The 22,014-nt window shown below is 32.3% G+C and overlaps 1 protein-coding gene across 5 annotated transcripts in view; it reads right to left on the bottom strand.

The window, feature by feature from the left end:
* Positions 1-22,014, bottom strand: part of LOC106458519 (zinc transporter ZIP14-like) — a 64,996-nt gene that overhangs the window by 14,300 nt on the left and 28,682 nt on the right. For 4 of the 5 annotated variants that reach the window (XM_022384757.1, XM_022384754.1, XM_022384758.1 and 1 more), the window contains 2 exons: positions 16,794-17,024; positions 14,653-14,691 (listed from right to left, as the gene is read on the bottom strand). In XM_022384757.1, coding sequence (XP_022240465.1) covers positions 14,653-14,691; positions 16,794-17,024 — 270 coding nt within the window. The remainder of the gene's footprint in view (positions 1-14,652; positions 14,692-16,793; positions 17,025-22,014) is intronic. The other variant, XM_022384756.1, reaches the window with a different exon arrangement.

Here is a 22,014-nt window from a genome sequence, read left to right as displayed (position 1 = left end):
CAAACAAACAATGATTTAATGTAAGTACTTGGATTGTTGTTGTTATTTGAAGTTAAGCACAAAGCTACACAATGGGCTATCTGTGCTCTGCCCCCCACGAGTATCGAAACCCAATTTATAGCGTAGTAAGTCCGCAAACATACCGCTGTGCCACTGTGGGGGAGGTCTAAGGTTTTGTTTAATGTGTTTATTTTAGAAAAATGCTACATTGGGCTATCTTTTGTGTCCACAGAGAGGAATCGAACCCCGGATTTTAGCGTTGTAAGTCCGGAACTTACCGCTATCCCAACGGGGGACAAATAAGTGGGACATGAAACGTCGTCCTAGTACAAAGAAAAATAAGAGATATAAACATTTATTGTACTAAAATATTTATAAATATGTATGCATCCATTAGTTGTAAAGCACTCTACATTACTAGAAGTTATAGACTGCTGATACGAGAGCAATATATATTATTCAATCACAGCAAACCTCATGAGGAGACAACAGAAATTTCTTGCAATAAATAAATTATAAACGAGTCATACACTTCTTTGTAAGCACACGGAGAGTCTTAGTTTTAGGTATTTCCCTTTGGTTTCCTATATCAGAGCAAAAATATTGCATATACAGATATTTAAAACCTTCTTATACCTTTCTGTGTCTTATCTTTTTGAAGTTGGGAAATAAAATCCACATATTAAATTATTTAATACAGGTTCCTCAATTTTTGAGTTAGAAATCCCAGGATGTTCGTGGAGAGATCTCAAGAGAGTCGCGAATGGTAAGTTGCATTACAATTTTCCATTTTTTTAAAACTTGAACATAAACTGTCTGTGTAGAAGTGTATTATCTTAGTAAGAAATATACCCAGTTTATTTTTCATCGATGTCTGAAAATTGGAGGGAGGAGGAGGGGGACACGATTTATTCAGATCCATGAAAGGGTTGTCCCAGTCTTAAAAAAGGGTTGATAGCCCCTGATTTAGAACAGACATGAAGAGTAGTACTCCGATCTCAATTATTATTTAGATAACGAAGTATAAACCAGAAAAACCTGCAAAACTTGGTTAAGTGGGACCTTGCTGGCTTGCCTCCCATCTCTCTCTCTTTACACTTGCTATTTGAACTGACCCAGTGTCCTTGATTTTTCAGAGTGCCAATGGCGATAACGTCGCATAATATATTTTTTTTCTGACAATATTAATTTTTTTACTTGTACATTAATGTTTTGCAATATCCCTGACCTAAAGCAATGTATCTTTAGTTAATTGTTAACCTCGTTTTAAAATAGTATAATCTTTGGTAAGTGTCATCTATTTATCGTTATTATTTTAGAAGTAACATATCCTTCTATATCATTAGAAGGAGAGTATTCTTAATAGATTGGATTATATTGTTTGTTTGAATTTATGCACAAAGCTACACAATGGGTTATCTGTGCTCTGTCCACCACGGGTATCGAAACCCGGTTTCTAGCGTTGTAAGTCCGCAGACATACCGCTGTGCCACTGGGTGGGGGATTGGAGAAAAGTTCCAATGATCTTGCTTGAGTGATTCAAAATAAACATAAAATAACATATTAAGAGAGACTTTAAAAAATTCAACGCCAGAAGAATTATTTTATTTACAGAAAATGACGTTTCGGATAGCTACCCTTCGTTACGAGAACTATGCAGAGCTAAAATCAGATTGTATAACCTCGCTCTGATATTAGCTCAGTATAGTTCTATTACTATAATTAGTATTAGTCTGAAGAAGGGTAGCAACCCGAAACGTCGCTTTCGGTAAATAGCGTTTCTGACGTTTCCTCTTTTTAACACGCTACTTTATGTTTATTCTTAGTAGATGCTTATTGCTGCATAAGATGCAGTATGGATTTACTGTGGTTTAATCAATATCTGTACCAGCTCTAATATGGGATTTATTAAATAACCATATACTGTGTATAACTATCTAATGACAATTAGCCTAAAATATCTGTTCACCATGAGCATACAAACACACACAAAAACAAACTACAAAACGTTCCTTGCTTTGTTACGGTATCATAATACAAGACAAGCATCCCGAGGAAAGGTTTATTTTGTATGCTTATCCCATAACTATAAATTTGAGTGATTTTGGACGGGCTCTCAATAATGTTTTTTACTATAATTTGTTCACACACACCTCCCCCCCCCTACAATAAGGCCTCAAATGGCACATGAAATCTATTTTTTCGCAAGCGGGGCGAAGGAAGAATGAATAATCTTTGAGCGCCCCGGATATTAAATGGTTTAACTTTTTTGCAACTCAAACTATTTTTCATCCCAATACCTGCCCCTTCAACGGCACAGCGGGATGTCTGCGGACTTACAACGCTAGAATCTGGGTTTCGATACCCGTGGTGGGCAGAGCACAGATAGCCCATGTGTAGCTTTGTGCTTAATTACAAACAAAATCCAAATACCTGTCAAGAGTCATTGATTGGTCAAATATATATTAAAAAAAAGATTTCCGTTGTTATAAAATTTATGACCATGATTAATAATTTAATAAAGCTTTTCAACACGTTATATCTTGTACTATCTTTTAAATGTTAGTTTTATTTTTCGAAATCATGTTGTGCTTTTGACATTATATGCCAATAAAAAGCAAATTGAAAAGACTCTTCAATCACAAAGTATACCATTATTAAAAAATCAAATGTGAGCCTAACATCATATAACTTTCCGATTTATAAATGAATTAGTTAGTTTTATCACAAATATTAACGATAAAAATTACACGCTTTTGAGATAAACTGTATGTTCTGAATTAATATTTCAGTTCATTACGTAAACAAAATATAACAGTACAGAAATTCACCTACTTTGGTCATGTTGTGGCGTCTGTTTAGTTCTGCTAGATATATCAAATTCATAGGTAGACTATGCTCGATGAAACTCCATCTATTAAAGAGACCTATGGCTGTAATCGACTAGGGTCTGGAACGTCGAATCTATTTACTACGACAAGTTATATAGACGGCTGCTCGGACCGGTAAAGATGCAACAACGGGCTATACTTGCCCCCAGCTAAAAAGATTCCAGGAACGCCTTGATTAACATTATTCGTCATTTAGTACAGGTTAGTGTTCCATATTTTGTTAAGCTTGAATTGCGACGATAAGCAGACCTAAGAAGACAGAAAGGGCGTTAGAACTAGCTTATTGTTTAACAATGGTTGTTGTAAATGTATTTAGGAAACAATAATTATACGATTTTGAAATATCCATTATTAAAAGTTAGATCTTTGCCACTGCTGTCTTTTAGCTGAATAATTAATTTTCTTTCTTGTAGTATGTAGCAAATTGTAAATGTCTTCAGTGACAGGATGGGCGTGGACAAGTATTTGGTGTATCCAGACTGAGAATCCGAGGGTTCAGGGTTCGAGGTCTTTTGGCGCAAAAATGCGCTCCGTACCCTTGGCGGTAAAATCTCACTATTCGACGAGATATGAATAGTTCAAAAGTTTCTGTGGATTTTGTTGTCTAGCTACCTTATCTATAGTCTACCAGTTCAAATTAAAGATATTTATTCATAGCTGGTCTCTTTGTATAGCTTTGCGCGAAAATTCTGAAAGAAAGAAAAAAAATCAAATAAATTGAAATAATATAAAGATCATAAAACCGCTTTCATTTATTTCTCGGCAATTAGGCCTAACACAACATAAAACAAGCCAAAGTGATATTTTAATTTTACAATAAAAGTAACCATCCCAAACTTGGAGAATATACTCAATAGATGGGGTAGTAAAGAAGGTTTTTATTTTGAACCTCTTCTCTCTGCTGCAGTTGTTTTGTTTGGTATAAGTCTGCAATTTAAAACTGAATGTTTTTTGTTTATATGCCATTATTTAATTGTTAATGTTCCTAAAAGGTCTTGATAACTTTCAACATCACACAGATGTAATTTGCAGGATTTAATTGATATCGAATGCATGTTTTCTCTTATTTATCTGTTTTGAGTCATTTAACTTTAGAAGATTTGTTTTTGTTTGGAATTTCGCGCAAAGTTACATGAGGGCTATCTGCGCTAGCCGTCCCTAATTTAGCAGTGTAAGAAGGCAGCTAGTCATCACCACCCACCGCCAACTTTTGGGCTACTCTTTTACCAACTAATAGTGGGATTGACCGTCACATTATAACTCCCCCAAAGGCTAAAATGGGCGAGCATGTTTGGTGGGACGGGGATTCAAACCCGCGACCCTCAGCGCCCTTACCACCTGGCCATGCTGGGGTCAACTTTAGAAGAAAATTAGTGTTTGAGTGTAGATAAACAGGCTATATGAAAGTTTAGTATACCCATACGTTATGCATAGTTCATTAGGTTATGCACAAAGATATATACATGAACCTAAGGAGATAAACTTGATTTTTTATTGTATTATTAATATATGGTTCCCTTGTGGATGAATAAAATAATCTACTTCTAAGAAGTGATTTTCCGAGGATACATGATACATACAGTAATATATGAGAGTTTATTTGGATTCAATTTACGATGAACATTTTTTTATACAGATCATAAACAGGCACGTTAAAACAAAGGTCATTTAAAATAAGTAATATTTCGTTATTTCGAAGGTATAATTATATGAAAATAAAATCAGAAATAGTAATGTAGGATTGTTGTTAGTCTCTCTTTCCTTTTTGCTAATAAATACTCCAAATTTTGTATTCAGCAGGGGGCAGAATAGTACAATCTACGCTATTACTATATTTCAATATGCGTGACCCGCATTTTACTGGGTCTTCGTGCTATGTTCTACGAACGCGCAGATTGGATTGGTGACTATTGAAATATGAGCGAATAAAAACAAAGTAACTAAAACGAATTGTCCAACAGTACTTTTAAACAGCAATTAGTAAGATGACCTACTTTAAAAAATGTTGAAAATAAGATATACTTATCATATATATATACGTGATTAATCATTAACCCTGTTACGTCCCATAGCGACTGGGTTGGGTCCTCTTCAAGGCCGCTAAAATCCGTCTTGACAGTGGTTGAGATTAAGGGCATAAATATAGCTAGAAACAGGTTGAACGATATTCAGCCATTCCCATCGTTTGTTTCGTTGAACTTCGCGTAAAACTACTCGAGGTTTATCTGTACTAGCCTTCCTTAATTTTGAAGTCATAGATAAGAAGGAAGGTAACTAGTCAACACCACCTTCCACAAATTCGTGGCGCGAACCACGGAATTCTCAGATTGGTTTGGTTTGTTATGAATTTCGCACAAAGCTACACGAGGGCTATCTGCGCTAACCGTCCCTAATTTAGCAGTGTAAGACTAGAGGGAAGGCAGCTAGTCATCACCACCCACCGCCAACTCTTGGGCTACTCTTTTACCAACGAATAGTGGGATTGACCGTCACATTATAATGTCTCTACAGCTGAAAGGGCGTGAAAATTATACTTTTGAGCTTGTGCAATAACCTTGCATAATCTGTATGTTTCATTTCCAAAAACTTTGGAAATAAAAACATTGTTTTGTAGGTTATTCAGAAAACAATTACAAATTGAGTAGTCCGCATATCGTATCCATTTTACCGAACACCATAACTACTTCTAATGTTTATAATTTTATAACAGTTCACTTATATTATCACTGGTTGTGGAATTCTGTCATTTGATATCAAGGATGAAGAGCCCTGAATATTTCCTTTCCCTTAATCTTCCTGATACATTTTCCCATTTATACAACCAATTAACAATAGTTTAAAAAATATTTCGTGCCTGAATCATCTAAAACAAAATAATGACGATAAATTCTAGAGGAATTTTCATTAGACACGTAAAAGTATGTTAAGTAAAATAGTTATATCATATTAGTGTTTTCCTTAAAAAGTGTATAATTTTAATAAAGTTATGTTCTTTAAACATGTAACGTCGTCATCCATTTTACAGATAATATTCCTAAATACTCATGACGTACTAAAAGGGCAATTTTACACTTAGTTTTAATCTCCTTTATGGTTAGATTTTTTATTATCTTTTTGATAAATAAAAGACATTTAGCTATCAGCAGTAAGTTTGCTTGATAAATGTTTCACTCAAATGCACTCAAATACAAAAGTTTTATAGGTTAATCTTCCATGTAATAGTTAGAAAACGACAAACTAAAGAGAATTATGCTGTACAAAACGGGAGGATATTATTTCAAGTGTATTTTAGGCAGTGCGTGCATGGTAGAGTTTTTGGATTGACTGTGCCTGCCTGTTTCTAGGTAAAGGATGGTCGGAATTTTTAAAATTATAGCAATAATAAGGCAATGTTGTCAAGTAATATCAACAACTTCCTCAGTTCATTGCTTTACAAACCAGGCAACTGATGGTTAGTTATGTGATCTGAAACGTAAATGATTGGTTATTTAGCATATACTAGATGTTTCATAACCTCATACACTCTTGTTTCTCTCATTTGTCATTCTGAGCAACACGCAGAATTTAATACCATTCAAAAGCCATGGCTAGTTCTTAAAAAAACCTTTTGGTTGTTTAATTTATGTCGAAAACTATTTGACAAATGGAAGCATGCCAATCACATCAGAGTGTTGTAAGTTTGATTAAAATGTCTGTGTTGTTAGAAATATGTGGAACTCCGTCCACACAATTATACAATTGCTCAGATACATAAATAAAATAGGTCGTCATCCACAATGTAAGCAGCTGCCCAGTGTCTGTCAATTCTGACTCATCACAATTATAGTTTACTTGTTCCGAGAGAATGAATCAGATTTTAAATGGCAAAATGCACAACACTTAACATAGCTAGTCTGTATGCCATATACCATACACGGTGCATTACATTCGCAATAAAACACAAAATTCGTTGCATATGATGGTACCAAGAACATATCCAGTTAACCAACCACATATGAAGCAATATTCTTTTTAAAAATGAATCACATTTCACGTTTGAACTGGCAACCAGATAACAGGCATGTAATCATGTAGAGATAGCCTGTAATAAAATTCAATCCTATTTTCAGGCAGAAATGCGACATATATGGTGTAGAAACAAATAAGTATTGTGGATGTATCAATCTGTACATTCTGTGTTGAGTACTAGGTGACAATTTGAGGGATTACACTGACAAGTGCTGGACTCTCATGTGGAGACTGTCTCACAGGAGGTAGAAGATAGTTAGTTTACACCTTACCACTAGCCTTCTAACTGTGTACTATCCTACTGATATCCCATTATTTGCTTTCTTTGCTACACCATATGGTACTCAGTACCAGCTAGAGATGATCTGTCTATTGCTCTGTTGACCCTTGAGAAGAGCCTAACTCTGCAAAAATCTTTATTGGTTTTGGATTATAGTGGCATCATTGGAAGTGAGTACACATTTGGTGGTGGTGCATTCTTTGACAGAACACATTAATGGCTGGAATTGGCATCCTGTTGGTGATTCAGTCTTTTCCTCCTTTATCTGTACCAGTGTCACCTGTGGAAGGGCGACTTGAGACTGGGCTTTGCTGCCATAGTGGGTATTGATGGCATAAGGTCTGCTGTTTGGGATCTACCTTTGGCAGTCTTACCATCATAGATTGAAAAATTGCCAGTGGGGCTGATCAAACCCATGAGGCTTAAGAACCAGTTTGTTATTGGATTCGATGAGATTCGAAGTGTTTGATGTGTCGCCTAACAATATATCTTCAGCCATGGCCTCCACCAATCTGAGTATTAGGCTGGTCTTGGGAGTTGGTGTAATTGCTTTTAGGTCTAGATCTTCGATGTTGTTGGACAGGAAATTCTGGGCATATTGGTTTTCAAGGTATTGTCTTCCTATTTTGTAGCACTGAGTTGAAGTTAAGCAAACGCTGAAAGAATGAAAGAACTACTGACTAGATGAAAGAAAGCCAAAAGAGTTAAAAATTTGATCTTAAATTGCAAAACTCAGGATTGATAATGTAAAGTCAAACAAATTTCAGTTGTTCATAATTGCAGCTACATGTGTAGGTTGTAAATGGTAATAACAACGCAGTTATAAACATTCTCTGTTCTAATATTATATTTAAGACACAGGGTAATACAACCATATCCTTGGTTGAGTGATATTTCTAAAGGCTTCATTTGTTCTCATGATCTATATCATCTGTGTAATATGTATTATTTAATCCATGGATAGCTTGGTTCACCATGCTTCACTGAGTCTCCACTTGACCAATATAAATGGCTGTGTTATACGTGTTATCACTCCTGTGGCAATAGCTAACACAGTTTACCCTACAACCCAGTCTCATTCATCCAACTACCATTTGGTTGTTACATGAACAGAGTTCCATTTCCTATTAGGAAATTAAGAGGAGTCAAGACTGCAGTCACTAGTTCCTAAACAAATGAGATGATCTAGGTTAGAGGGCTTTAAATCCTAATTTGTGACCATAATAATCAATGAACACTTGTATTGTTTCTCCTTCTGGATTTCTTATAGATATAAGCTTTGTACTATCTAAATGCAATTAAAAGGTTTTACTGTGCAAGTGTTACTTTTGTCCCCTCCCTTCATAGCAGCACATTAAAAGCCTACATTTTGATACATCTTTGAGTGTACCTTGTATTAAAATAATGGTTAGAAAATATTCAGTAAAACTGCGTGCTTATAAAATAATGAAATTTGTATGACTGAAAATATTCTGTTGTGACAAATTAAACACTGGATAAACACCAAGTTTGCATTTGATATGATATTTAAACTCATTTATGTTATTTTCATTTACCATCGCTAATTTCACCCACTTTTAAATATTTCTATTTGATCCAATCAAAATATCTTGTATTATTCTTACCGAAAAATATCAAGTAAAACTACACTTTCTTTAGATGTAATGTGAATTTCTTGTTACACTTATCTTTCCATGAACATTCACTATATGCTTAGTATTTCAACATAAGAATTAAAACATTTTCTCACTAGTATTAAGGAAAATATGAGGTGTACTGTATCTTCCATTTATACCCCAAAGTCGATAATCACAGATAACTTCATATAACAAAGTCTTAACAATCAGATCAAATCCTTCATTTCCATTCACGTGTTGCTTAACAGTTGTGTTCTTTGTGTAATTAATCTCTTCTTGTTATTCAACACTCATGAATGACTCGTATATGACCACACATTTATAATTATTTATACACATATAGCTATGTACATATATCATCGTTACACATTGTCACATACACCAGTAGTTTATAACAGATTGCCTCTAGATCATGCACAAATTACTTCAATAACCATCTCAGGTTATGTTTCTGTAACTGTGGTCTATAATGTTCTGCCATCTACATGTTGTCATTCTCACAGGTTTTCATTTTTTTAAGGCATCACAAAATATGCATTAACTGGCAGAATTGAGCTAAATTATGACTTTTTAGCACGATTTATCATCAATTAGTATTTGTGCTGCACCTATAGTGTGCATATCAGTATACCTTCAGAGGAAACAGCTCCATCAATACACATGGAGAAGTTTTATACACATTTAAGTGTACTGAAGATAATCAAGCAAGGATCATGCAGTATGCTCAAATGAATGATTCTCATGAAATGTAAAATGATATTTTGCGTCAGAAAACCACTCATTTGTTCAGAAAACAAGAATTATTGATTTTTCAATGCAACAGAATGACCATCGAAGCTTATGAAAATATATCATTTGCATCATAAAATTACTCATTTGCTCAGAAAGCAAGAGTTGCAGCAGTTTTTGAGTCATTGATTTTTTTCATGTAACAATATGACCATTCAAGCTTATGATAATAGATCAACAATAATCTAATATTCCAGTGATATCTGTTATTGCGAAACTCTATTCTATAGCTGAGAAAGCAAGGATTGCTAAACTCTTTTGATCCCATCATGCTAACAATCAACGAACAATCCTAGCTTGTGATAGTCAAGCAGTTATTACTGATACATCGGTTCTGCTCGACTACATCTTTCCCCATGATTCATAGCCACTCTAGAAGGATACCCTCTGGCTACCTAACTTCTTGGCCACCAAGACATTTGGGCAGAAATAATTCCACTTTATGTTTGGTCTGATTATCATTTTGATTACAACTGACCATTCACTCTGATGGAACTCAAATTTTCTGGACATTGTTTTGACATTTCATCATTCTTACTGGATGATGTGCATTATGCTATGTTGCATCATCTATCTCTACTGTATCTTTGATCTTATTCTGGTTATTTTCTTAACTTGGCAAGATGAGGAGTTTACTGATTTACGGAGTCAGGTTATTATCATCCTCATTTCTAAGCCCAGGAAGAATCCTTCTAATTACAGACATACTGCTTTGACTAGTTATCACGTAAAGTTTTGGCAAGAATGATTAATGATCTTCTTGTTTATTTCCTTGAATCAAACACATTCATTTCTATACCCAGTATGATTTCATGTGGAAAGTGATCTACTGTGGATTTGATAGATCAACCAGAGAAGTCTTTCTCAAGAGAGAGTATTTCTATATTTTATCTTGAGGAGGTTTATGACATCACATGGAGATTTGGTATATTATGGTACTTCTACTATTTTGGGTTCCATGGCTATTTATCCATTTGTATTCATAACTTATTAGCAGTGAGGTCATCCTAGATCTGTGTGGGATCAAAATTACCCTAGTCATTTATACATTAACTCAGAGTACCCCAGGACTGTGTTTTAAGTGTTATCGAAGCATTGATGGCATGGATGTCTTTTGCATCTTCTCGTTTACTTTTCGGGGAGCAGATAGATGCTGGATATATATCATTCCCATACTGATATAAGTAGGAATTAGGTTCTCTGGTCTTGTCTTAGCTAAGTGTCCTGCATTGAAGATGTTGGGCCCTTTGCATCATCAAGAGCTTTAACTCTTTCAGGGGTTTTGCAGAGGTGGTATGCAGCATTCTATGAACATTCACTTCACATAATTTGTTTACAACTTTTCTTTGCAATCTGCCACAGAACTCTGATTGCTACCACAGCAACCTAACTAGCATTATGTCTTCATGCCTTAATGGGCAATTGGTTGTACAAGTGACAGTCTACTACGGAGTATTTAAGATGTTATATTAAGATGATTGCGAATGTGCAAATTAGCAAGTCACGTGATAACACAGCCGACATATAGTTCTGGTGGAAAAGTATGAAATAAACTACTTTCTGATATTGTTTAATGCTCATAGGTAGTGCGATCTCATCAAAATTGATCACTTTAGGGAATTGTATGTTAAAACTCTTTCCAACACAAAATACTCATAAACTTAGATAATAAATTTGTGTTCAGATTGAGAATTTAGGATTTCCAATATGATGATGCCTCTTATAGTTATTTGCATTAGAAAACTAGGCAACATCGATCAACTTTGGGAACCTGAACTATCCACAAAGAAGCTTGCAACAAGTCATATCCCAACCAAGGTAAGCAAAGTGCAAAGTCTTGTAACAGGTAAGAATCCTCGAACACAAAAGTCAGCGATAAAAGTCGTCCATGTCAAATCGCCGGCTGCAGTACCTATAAATTTTTATGTGATTGGACTATTGAAATGGGCAGTGGGAACTATTGTACTCTAAAACTAAAGAGATTGAAATAGAGATTTTACAGGACTATTGTCAAGATGCACGGTCGTTAGATAGAGCATGATCAGAAGTGGCCACATTTACTGTAATGACGAGGTGAGCCTACAAAATCGTTTTAATATAACATACTCACACTGTAGTTCTACCTTTGACCTTTGTATCCAGGTAAAGGTTAATGAAATAGACTTGACATCAGTCAACATTACTGAATTGGATTGATCAGCCCATCCCCCACTCTAACCATTTGTTGAGTAACTGGAAGAAGTCAGTTACACCTGATAGAAAATACCCACTTTTGTTTTTAATGAACACGTCTTGCGCTATCCTATTGTACCCTTTTTTTACAAATGGTTTAAAATCAGGTGAGTCTGTGGGCTTTATTATGGTCTGTTTCATCATTATTGTTATTCACAGGATTTTGCCGATCTATTCATTGCTGAGCTGTTTACAATCTCACTTTCAGTGGATTATATCTAAATTAAGCAGTTTATTGTACCATCTGTGGTAAATTGTTTAACTCTTTTGAAGGCCCTACAATCGCTTAACGTTTGTTCTTATCCAGTTCCCTTGTATATTTAGAGACGACTGGCCCATTTTCTCTGTCATCTTTATTCATCCAATTTTTCTGGATTCTTAGCCACGTATGTCTGTATCTAAAGAGAAGAGCTTGATCATACTACAGCCAAAGCAACACAACAACAACAACACATATAAACATTATACTTCATTACTGTTATGTTTACAAAAAATATGTTGGTCTGAGAACTATAAGCCTCTCATATTATACGAAACAAAACAATCACTAAACATCTGCCAAGGAGAGTGAAAAATTATGGAAATGTTTTTCAATCACAGATATTGTATTTATGCAAAGTTTCTTATAAATTGCATAAAATAACCGAATTTGTACAAAAATGCAAGTTTTTATAACGCATAATGGATAAACAGGTGCGAAATTATATTCATGAAAGGAATAAAATAACTGTTCATGACCTTTACTTAGAGAAGAGATAAACGAAATCGTCTTTTGAAAAAACAAGATTCACTATAATTGTAAAATTTATTGAAAAATAAGCTAAGACTAATAACAGTCTAAATTGAAATCCTAAACGATTTTGACCAGTATATGTAAACACAGAGTAGCTTTCGTGATAACTTTGATTAACTCATTAAACTAATAATATATTGATATGACAAATTACGTTTGTTGATTCAGCAGTACCATCTACCAACGACATTGAATCATGGGAGAAGATATGTCATAATCCAATCACGAAGTTAAACGAAACAAACAGATATTTTCACTAGCGAATGTATTTTACAGTTACCACAGGCAATCTCCCTACCTCCACCCCAGTGGCACAGCGGTATGTCAGCGGACTTACAACCGGGTTTCAATACCCGTGATGGGCAGAGCACAGATAGCCCATTGTGTAGCTTTGTGCTTAAATTTTAAAAACAAAAAAAGCAATCTCCGTTATGACGTTTGGATAACGACCGGAAAATGCGAAGTTTTTTTTTTTAAATAGAGTTTTGAATTCATATTAAGTTCGTTAGTGTTTTATAGTGCTGATCTTGATCGCCTATTGACAATTAATGTAACTGATATAATAGTTTTGAAACTATACCTCTTATTATGTAGAGAACAATGATGTTAAGGTGTTGATTTGTCGCCCTTACTCCTTTTTCTTATTAACTGTCATCTATCTTGTATACTGTCCTATAGCCCAGCTAGCTATTCGACAGTTTTCTAATTAAGCTTCTGAAATTTATAGAAAAGTTACATGCAATTGTTCTAGATGTTTAACTTGTCCAGCAGCCATGGATTTTCAACATGTACTGCAGGTTATACCACTATGTACATTTTACATGTAATTTATTTACTAGCTTGTGGTAAATGTGGTCTTAAATATGTAGGGCAAACAACTGATCCTTTACATCTAAGGATTAACCTACATAGATCTCATAGTAATAAGGGCTTTCCTCATTCTATTGAAATAGATCATTTTAATAAACATTCTTTCAATAATGAAAAAATAACTATTTTGGATAAAGTTTACAATGAAACTCTGTTAACAGAAAAAGAAGAATATTGGTCTAGATTAAGATTTTCAAAACAAAAATGCTGACATTTTAAGTAAAAACGTATGTATAAGAAACCTGTTTCAAATAAATAATTATAACAATAAACAAAATATATGTAGGGGGTAAAGGAAAAACTATAAATAAATGGATTGATTTTTAAAATTTTTGTAATTTTTTTAGATTTTGCTATAGACAGAGAAATTTTTGAATTAAAAAAATACAAAACTCAGGTATTTGTCCAAATATATGTTAAATTTTGAATTTAAACATATACACAAAAATTTAATTTCAGATTTAATAACATTTAAATTAAAATGGGATCAAATACCTAAAAATAATCCTTTAATAAAGGAAAAAGAAAAATCATATACAGTTATTGATTTTAAGCATAACATATATGATGACTTAGCTATACCTTCCTTGATCCATGAAAGTGTTCAAGAAAATATTTTTCCTATTAAATCAGTGCAGCGTATAGTTATTTTTAAATGTAATATACCTATAGGTCTTCTTATTTTGAATTACAAAAAATTTATTGAAGATTTTAACCCATTAACTGCAGATGACGGATATTTCCGTCATTGAAGTTCTATGACTTGGCTGCGAATGACGGAAATATCCATCAGTCACACATATATAACTATAACTCCATGCGTATGAAGAAAATTACTGTTTTATTGTGATTGATGGCAACTCAGTTTTATCTGTGAGTCAGCAAACGGCAACTGAACCGCTCCTCCTGCAGTTAATGGGTTAATGAAATAGATATTGAGAAATTTACCTTGTAATTGTAATAACAATGAATTTAAGGATCCTTTTCATAAACATATAGTTACAGGTAATTTTGGGATCATTAAATATAAAGAATTGCAAACAATATTGAAAAAGAAACTAAATTTAGAATTTAAAAAACTAAAAAATGTGAAATATTGAAAGATCTGGAAAAAATATTGATAATTATATCAAAATAAGTAATAAAACCTACTATTGTCCATGGTTCTTTTTTGAATGAAAACTGTATTTCCTGAATTACATAAAAAATAATTTAAGAAATTTAAACCTTGCTCAATATAAAATTGACACTTCTTTTCACGTTTTCAAAAATAAAATAAAGAAGGTGCAAGAACAATTTATTATCACTGTATTGATAAGGCAGGTTGCAACTTCGGTTTTATTTGTAAAAACCTGCACGCTAAAATTCTAGTTAAAGAAATTAACAATACAAGGACATTTAGAAAAAGTACTTTAAATAAAAACAATATTATTACTAATATAAAGAAGGCCATAAAAAATGGAATATACATGTAGACTCTTCTTCTTATCATCTGCCATTTGTATAAGCAATTCCCATATTGCATAAAAATCCCATTAAATTCATATTTATAACAAATTCTTTAAACACAGTTACTAAATCTGTTTCAATTCTCCTTAATAATATTCAGGATATTGTGTATGAAAAAATAAAAACACTATGTTTAAGTAACACAAATGAATATTTTTGGATTATTAAGAACGACAGTCCAGTTTTGGAATGCTTAAGTAATGTAAATGTTTTGTTTCTACTTACGATTTTACTACTTTATACACTAAAATAGACTTAAAGGATTTGATAAAAATGTTTAATTATCTGTTCAATGATTTTATAGACACAGAAATAAATATTCCTAAGTATAAATTTACTAAAATTCAATGTAAAAACATTCTTCATTTCTGTGTATATAATATTTATGCTACTTTTATGTAACTTTTTACAGTTATATAAACAAACTGTGGGGTTTCCAATGGGAGCTAACTTTTCTTCAAATATGGTCAATTTATATTTGTTTTTTTATGAAAATGCATTCATGAAAAAAGTTTAAAATCCTAAATTATACAATTATAATTTTCGTTATATAGACGATCGAATTTTTATAAACAATCAGTACTTTTCACCAAGTCTAATATATCCCAAAGAACTTGAAACAAAAAAAGTAATAATAATAATGTATATGCTAGTTATTTAGATATGGATATCAAATCAGTAAATGGTAAAGTACAACTAAATATTTTTGATAAGAGAAGAGCATTTAATTTTCCCATCCTTGGTCTACCCACCCCCAATAGTGTAGTTTCTTGTATGATGCTAAAAGGCATCACTACATCTCAATTAAAAAGATCTTTAACTGTTTGTAATAACAGCAAGTTTTAATGGATAATGTTATATTATTCATAACTAAATTAGAAAATAATGGATATAAGTACTGGCAAATAAAAGTTTTTTGCAAGTTTTTATAATAAATTTCAAAATATTTTAATAGATAAATATTCAATAAGAAAAAAAACATTTTTGTCACTAGAGGTAGTTAGCTACCTTTAATATTTAAGTTAAATTGATTCAGTGTAGCTGGGACTGGAAAGACTAACCTTAAGTAGCTAAGCTTGTCTTAGCTATCCTGTGTTATACTTAAATAATGTGACAATATGAACTACTTAAGGCAAGTCTTGTAGTTATTTTTAAGATCTTTTATAATAAATAAGTCACTTTTAGAAAAGGGTGGAGGATGGGAGCAACAGGTAGTAGAATTATTAGGGTGGTATTTATTCTACTTCAAGGATTTTTTATAACTTTTAAGTGTGGAAGATGGTAGGAATTGTTTAGTAGAAATATATTTTTTGGGATGGCTTAATTTTATCTTATTTTTACTTTTAACTTTATTACATCTTATTAAGGGTAACTGCCTTCCCACAACTGGCTGAAGACAGTGAAAGGCAGTAAGAGTTGAGATGTTGTGAGTGTAAAAACTCAACTCTGTATCCTTAATGAAGTTTCCATGACTGCTAACTGGTTTCTCATCTGATTTTTGATTTTGTCTGATAGATGGGATATCCCCAACACTTTTGGGTGCTATTACCACAGGCAATCTTTGTTATGACTTTTGGATAATGACTGGAAAGTGTGAGGGTTTTTTTGTTCTTGTTTCTTTAAATAGTTTTGAATTTATATTAAATTCATTATTGTTTTATAGTGCCGATCTTGATCGCCTATTGACAATTAATGTAAATGATAAAATAGTTTCAAAGCTATACTTATTATATATATATAAATTATTGTTAAAAGAAAAGAAACTATTGTTGAATTTAACTCACTTTTGTCTCTTCCATATTGCTCTGTGGTTTCCTAGTGATATCAAGACTATTAGTAACTCTGGTTAAGCTGGTCTCAGTTTCTGAATTATCTCCAGCCGAACCGTTTGAGCACACACAGGCACCTTCTGAGGTTGGTGACACTGCAACACTGCAACAAGTACTTGAAGCTCCCGATGTGTTTGAAGACAACAGTTTAGATGTTACAGGCTGTTCTGAATCCTGCTTTTTTTGCTGAAAGAATAAAGTATTGAACAACCTACTAATGAACTTTGTATATAATGGTTGGAGATGGCTTGCATGGGTAATGCAGAAAAACTTTAATATAAGTTTTTCTTCATTACCCACACAAGCCATCTCCAAGCATTATTAGTCTCAAAGTGGGTTCCTCGTCATCGAATTTGAACTTTGTATATATCTATGAAAAAAAAAATATCTTTTAATGTTAGTTAGTAGAAAAATTAAAACTTCCTTCATACAATCAACATAAACAAACACTTCAAGCATTTTCATTAAAGTATTTGGTTTCTAAAACTTTGTTCTCAAATTAAATTACAGTGTTTTAAGAAACATATTTACATAAATTGTCGTAGAATAATTCAAGTTTTTATTAACAAAGAAATGAACATTTTCTGGGTCCAGTTTTCTTGAGATGCTTATTGTGATCATCAGACTTGAATTTTATGTAATCTCCCTATCAATATAGGCTATCCCCAACACTGAAATAACCAAAAACATAAAATATGGACCAGACCTGGGTGATTAAATTGATTAACAGATTAACTACAAGTATCATTTAGTGTTGTGTAAAATAATCAATTAATCAAAATTACTACTGAATTAATTAATTCATGAAAATAATCAATTACTTGAAAATAGTGTTTCTGATAATTACTGCTTTCATTTATTCCAACTATATAGTAATTGAAACCTTAATTAAGTTGATGTTATGAAAATAATGGATTAATCAAAATTTGTGTTTCTGATTATTATTGTTTTTGATTAGTCCAACTATCTACATAATCCAAATATTGCCATTATGATATTCAACTAACCAAAATTAGTGTTTTCAATTATTCCAATAACTGAAGTATTATCCTTACAATTTTCCATGATTATTTCTCTGATTAATTCAGTTTGTTCATCTTTGAGCCAGCATGACCTGGTGATTAGGAGGATTACCTCATGATAAGAGGGCTTGATTACTATTGCCTTCAAAACATGCTCAACCTTTCAGACATGAGAGGTTATATTTGTTTCTTTGTTTTTGAGTCATGGCAAAATTATTAAGGCTCTTTTCCACCATCCCCAAATTTGAACTGCTAACTGGAGGGAAGACATGTGGCTGATAGCATTCACCAGCATTTCTTGGGCTACTGCAGTGTGAAATAATGTTTAAATTATTGTTGTTTTTTTACATAGTCTTATGTTTATGATTTATACTTTGCATAACTATATTTTTCAGTCCTAAATAAACCATAAATTTACTTTGTATACATTATGTTTGTAACACCACACCTCTTAACTCTTTAAACCCATAATTTTTAGCACATTCTGTCAGATTTATTTTCACAATGTCCTAATAATTATCACCATACCTTATAAAATTTCCAATCTATTTATAAAAGGTGGATAATAACATGGTTTGGATTTGTTTTCAGCCAAGGAGAGACAAACTTTATCAGATGCTGTCACCATCTGATGGCTAAATTGAGATTTTTGGCCAGAAAGTAGCAGCATCCACTTGGGTTTAAGGAGTTATTTCCTGAATTTTTGTTCTGATGGAAGTTGACGGGTACTGGCACATCTCTAATCCCCACAACTTTCTAATCATGGGGCAGACACTTTCAAATCAGTATTATTTATCCATTTAGCCATGCCAACCTTTTAACCATATGATAAATTACAAATGTACATGTAGTAATCGATTTTCAATTAACAATAAAATTGACAAATTAATATAGCACAAAACTTAAAAGTACTAATAATTTTATTATTGTATAAAAACAAAAACATGACATAAATTTGTTTCTACATTGTACTCTATATTATTTAGAATATTATAAAAAATACTATGTGGTCAATTATATATATATATAAATAGGCTGCAACTGTAATACATGCTTCAAAAGGACTATGGTAAAAAAAAAATTTTGGGAGTAACTCAACCTACCCTGGAAAAAAGGCACTGAATCTAAAAGTTTTAAATATTTTCTTCCAGAAATGTTCAGAAACATAACTGAATGTTTATTGACCAATGTCACTTTCACCCCACTGTATTTGTCTAAGCCAATTTAGTAATGAGTCTGTCCAGGTGGGAACTTGTTTCTTCACAATATTTCAGTATAAATATAATGTTTTTGTTTTTCCAAGACACAGAATTTGAATTCTCAAAGTATCAATATGTAACAAAACTATCCAAGTGTTTAAAGTAAGTTAAAGCATTTACAACATGCAATGATCTATGTAATTATTAATAACTGCAGTAGCCCTTAGCTCATCATGTTTGTTCAGAGAAATAGCTTAATGGACAGGTTTTAATAGGTTTCTCATACCCATGCTTTGCATGTTATGATTAGGGAATATTCTTTTGTTCATTTCAAAATTATTGCAAACAGCCAAATAGTTTCTTAGAAATGAATGTAATTATTTATCTACTCTGTGGAAGAGATCATCTGTGACATGTTTAAAACAAACTTTAAAAAAGTACACACTGCTGTGAAGATGATGTTTAGGTAAAGTTTGGAAAATTGTAGGCTATTTTATTTTGCTGATAGTATTAACTTATTAAAATTCATCTATGGAAAATTGGGATTTTTTTTATGTCACAAATAATATTATTGTATTTAGAACTGAACAATTTAATCAATTACCTATAAGCAGCAATTATATCAATTAGTACCACTTAATTAATCAAAGTTTCAGATTATTACCATTTTTCATTATTCCAACAACAGATTAATTATAATTTCAAATATAATCAACAAATCAAAATTATTTGTTCTGATCATTACTCATTTATATTATTCTAACAATCAACTAATTAAAATTAGTTGTTCTGATTATTACAGTTTTATATTATTCTAAAAACCAATTAATCAAAATAGAGTTTCCAATTATTACTATTTTCAATAATTCAACTGTCCAAGTAATCAAAATATTGCCATTATATTTGTTTGTTGTTAAGCATAAAACTCCATAATGGTCAATCTATTATCTGACCATGATGATACCCTTTAGCATTATAAGTTGTTGTTGTTCTTCTTTTAATTTAAGTTTGTTCAGCTTTGACCTAGCACAGCCTTATGATTCAGGTGGGGGTTGGAGAGTGTCACGAGTATCATAATCAATTCCCATTGCCATCAAACTTACTTAACCTGTCTTTGTTATTGGCAAAGCTACTAAGATTGTCTACTATTGTCATTAATTTTGAACCTGTTGACTACAGGTAAAGAAACTGGCTGGCAGCACCCACTGCCAACTCTTTGGCTACTTAAGTGTTAAATAAGGTGTAAGTTTACTGGTCTTGTTTTACATTGTGTTATGTTTATAAGTTATAATTGAATATCTCTATTCTTTAACATTGTACAAGCACAGATCTAAGGGAAGTTGGACCCCCTACTCCCCTCCACTATTTTCCAGAAATTAAAACTATTTTTAAATGTTGTATAATGCATGAATCTAGAAAAGAGATCAAACCTCCAATTTTTCCAGAAATTATTAACTATTCTTTAATGTTTTACAAGCATTCTCAGATCTATGGGAGGGATCTAGACAACCACCCCCCACCCACCATTTTTTAGAAATTAATAGCAGGCATATATCCTTACACTACAATATAGTATCAAAAAGAAACATTAAATGTCTAATTTTATTTGACTAGACTATTAATCACCATAAGAGCTTTTTATATGTTTTCTGAAATCAACATAGATGGAGTCTATAGCAATTCAGTCGAGGCCTCAGCCAGTAACTGATAATATTACCACTGAGCTGATATAACAATATGAACACTGCCATGGTAAATTTTCATTCACGCTTTGTCTTTTTCCACACCCACTCTAACAATGTGTCTAGACTTTATACATTTGTTTTTATCAAAGTTAGAATTGTTTAGGACACCGACATCTTATAACATAGACTTCTCACAGAATCAATTTTTCAATGTTTACAAGTTAAAATTCTCCTTAGAGAGATGTTTTTGTATTGTCTATGTCTAAAACAAGTGAAAATGCAAGTGGAATGACTGTATAAGTAGCAACTTTTGAAAGAAAGAAGAAACATGCATTCTGTTTATGAATGAATACACTTTTAATTATAATTTTGAAATCTTTTTTAGGTATTTTCATTTTCATATCAATCACATTGATTAACCAAAATACTATAAAATTAGAATGGAAATCTCTTTTTCCACGTAAAAAATACTGAATATTTGGTTACAGTGTTACACAGCTAACATTTAAAATATTTCCTGGTATCGTACCATCACATCACTGTAAAATTAAAAGAAAACATTAGTGTGGCTAACAGTTAAATATTCTTGTTATTTGTCTGTTAATTTCTTTTCTTTACCAATACCATGAATTTCAGTGGAAAAAGGATGAAGAAAAGGCTTAATCTATTCATTGATTTGTTACTCCTAATGCAACAGGCTAATTTCACCAAATTAATAGCTCATCAGTGTTGCTGGGAAGAGTGAAGCAATTAAAGAAAGTACACCTAATACACTGATGTAATATAAGCAGTTTGTATGGTTTACATGCATAATTATTTATTAGAGGTATGTAAAGGGCTATACATCCAAATCAAACAAATTGTTACTTGTTAACACATTAATACTATATTATCTGAATAGACTTTCAATTTTATTTTTATTTATTCCCTAATGGTTTTCAAACTTTATAATATAAAAGTTGTAAAATTTTATTTTACAAAATGAATTGATTTTATTCAAATTTTTATTTTGTTTGATTTAAATTTAAGCTACTTAGAGAATTTTTTAAAATTCTAGGTTTTTAATTTGGCTAAATACACATCTGCCTAATAAATGAAACCAGTTGTTACTGGTTAGTTAGAAAGCATTTGAGTAACTACTTAGTTATGAATACAACACTTCAGGCCCCAACATTATCAACATGTAAAACAATACTGCATTGTCTGAAATAACAAGCCTAGGAAAGCATAAAAGTATTATTGCAAAAGATGACTGATACATGAAATCTTT

Source organism: Limulus polyphemus, unplaced genomic scaffold (assembly GCF_000517525.1).
Source record: "Limulus polyphemus unplaced genomic scaffold, Limulus_polyphemus-2.1.2 Scaffold479, whole genome shotgun sequence".
NCBI classification, from domain to species: Eukaryota; Metazoa; Arthropoda; class Merostomata; order Xiphosura; family Limulidae; genus Limulus; species Limulus polyphemus.
The sequence above is the reverse complement of the archived record's forward strand: the minus strand, read 5'-3'. Positions and strand labels throughout refer to the sequence as shown.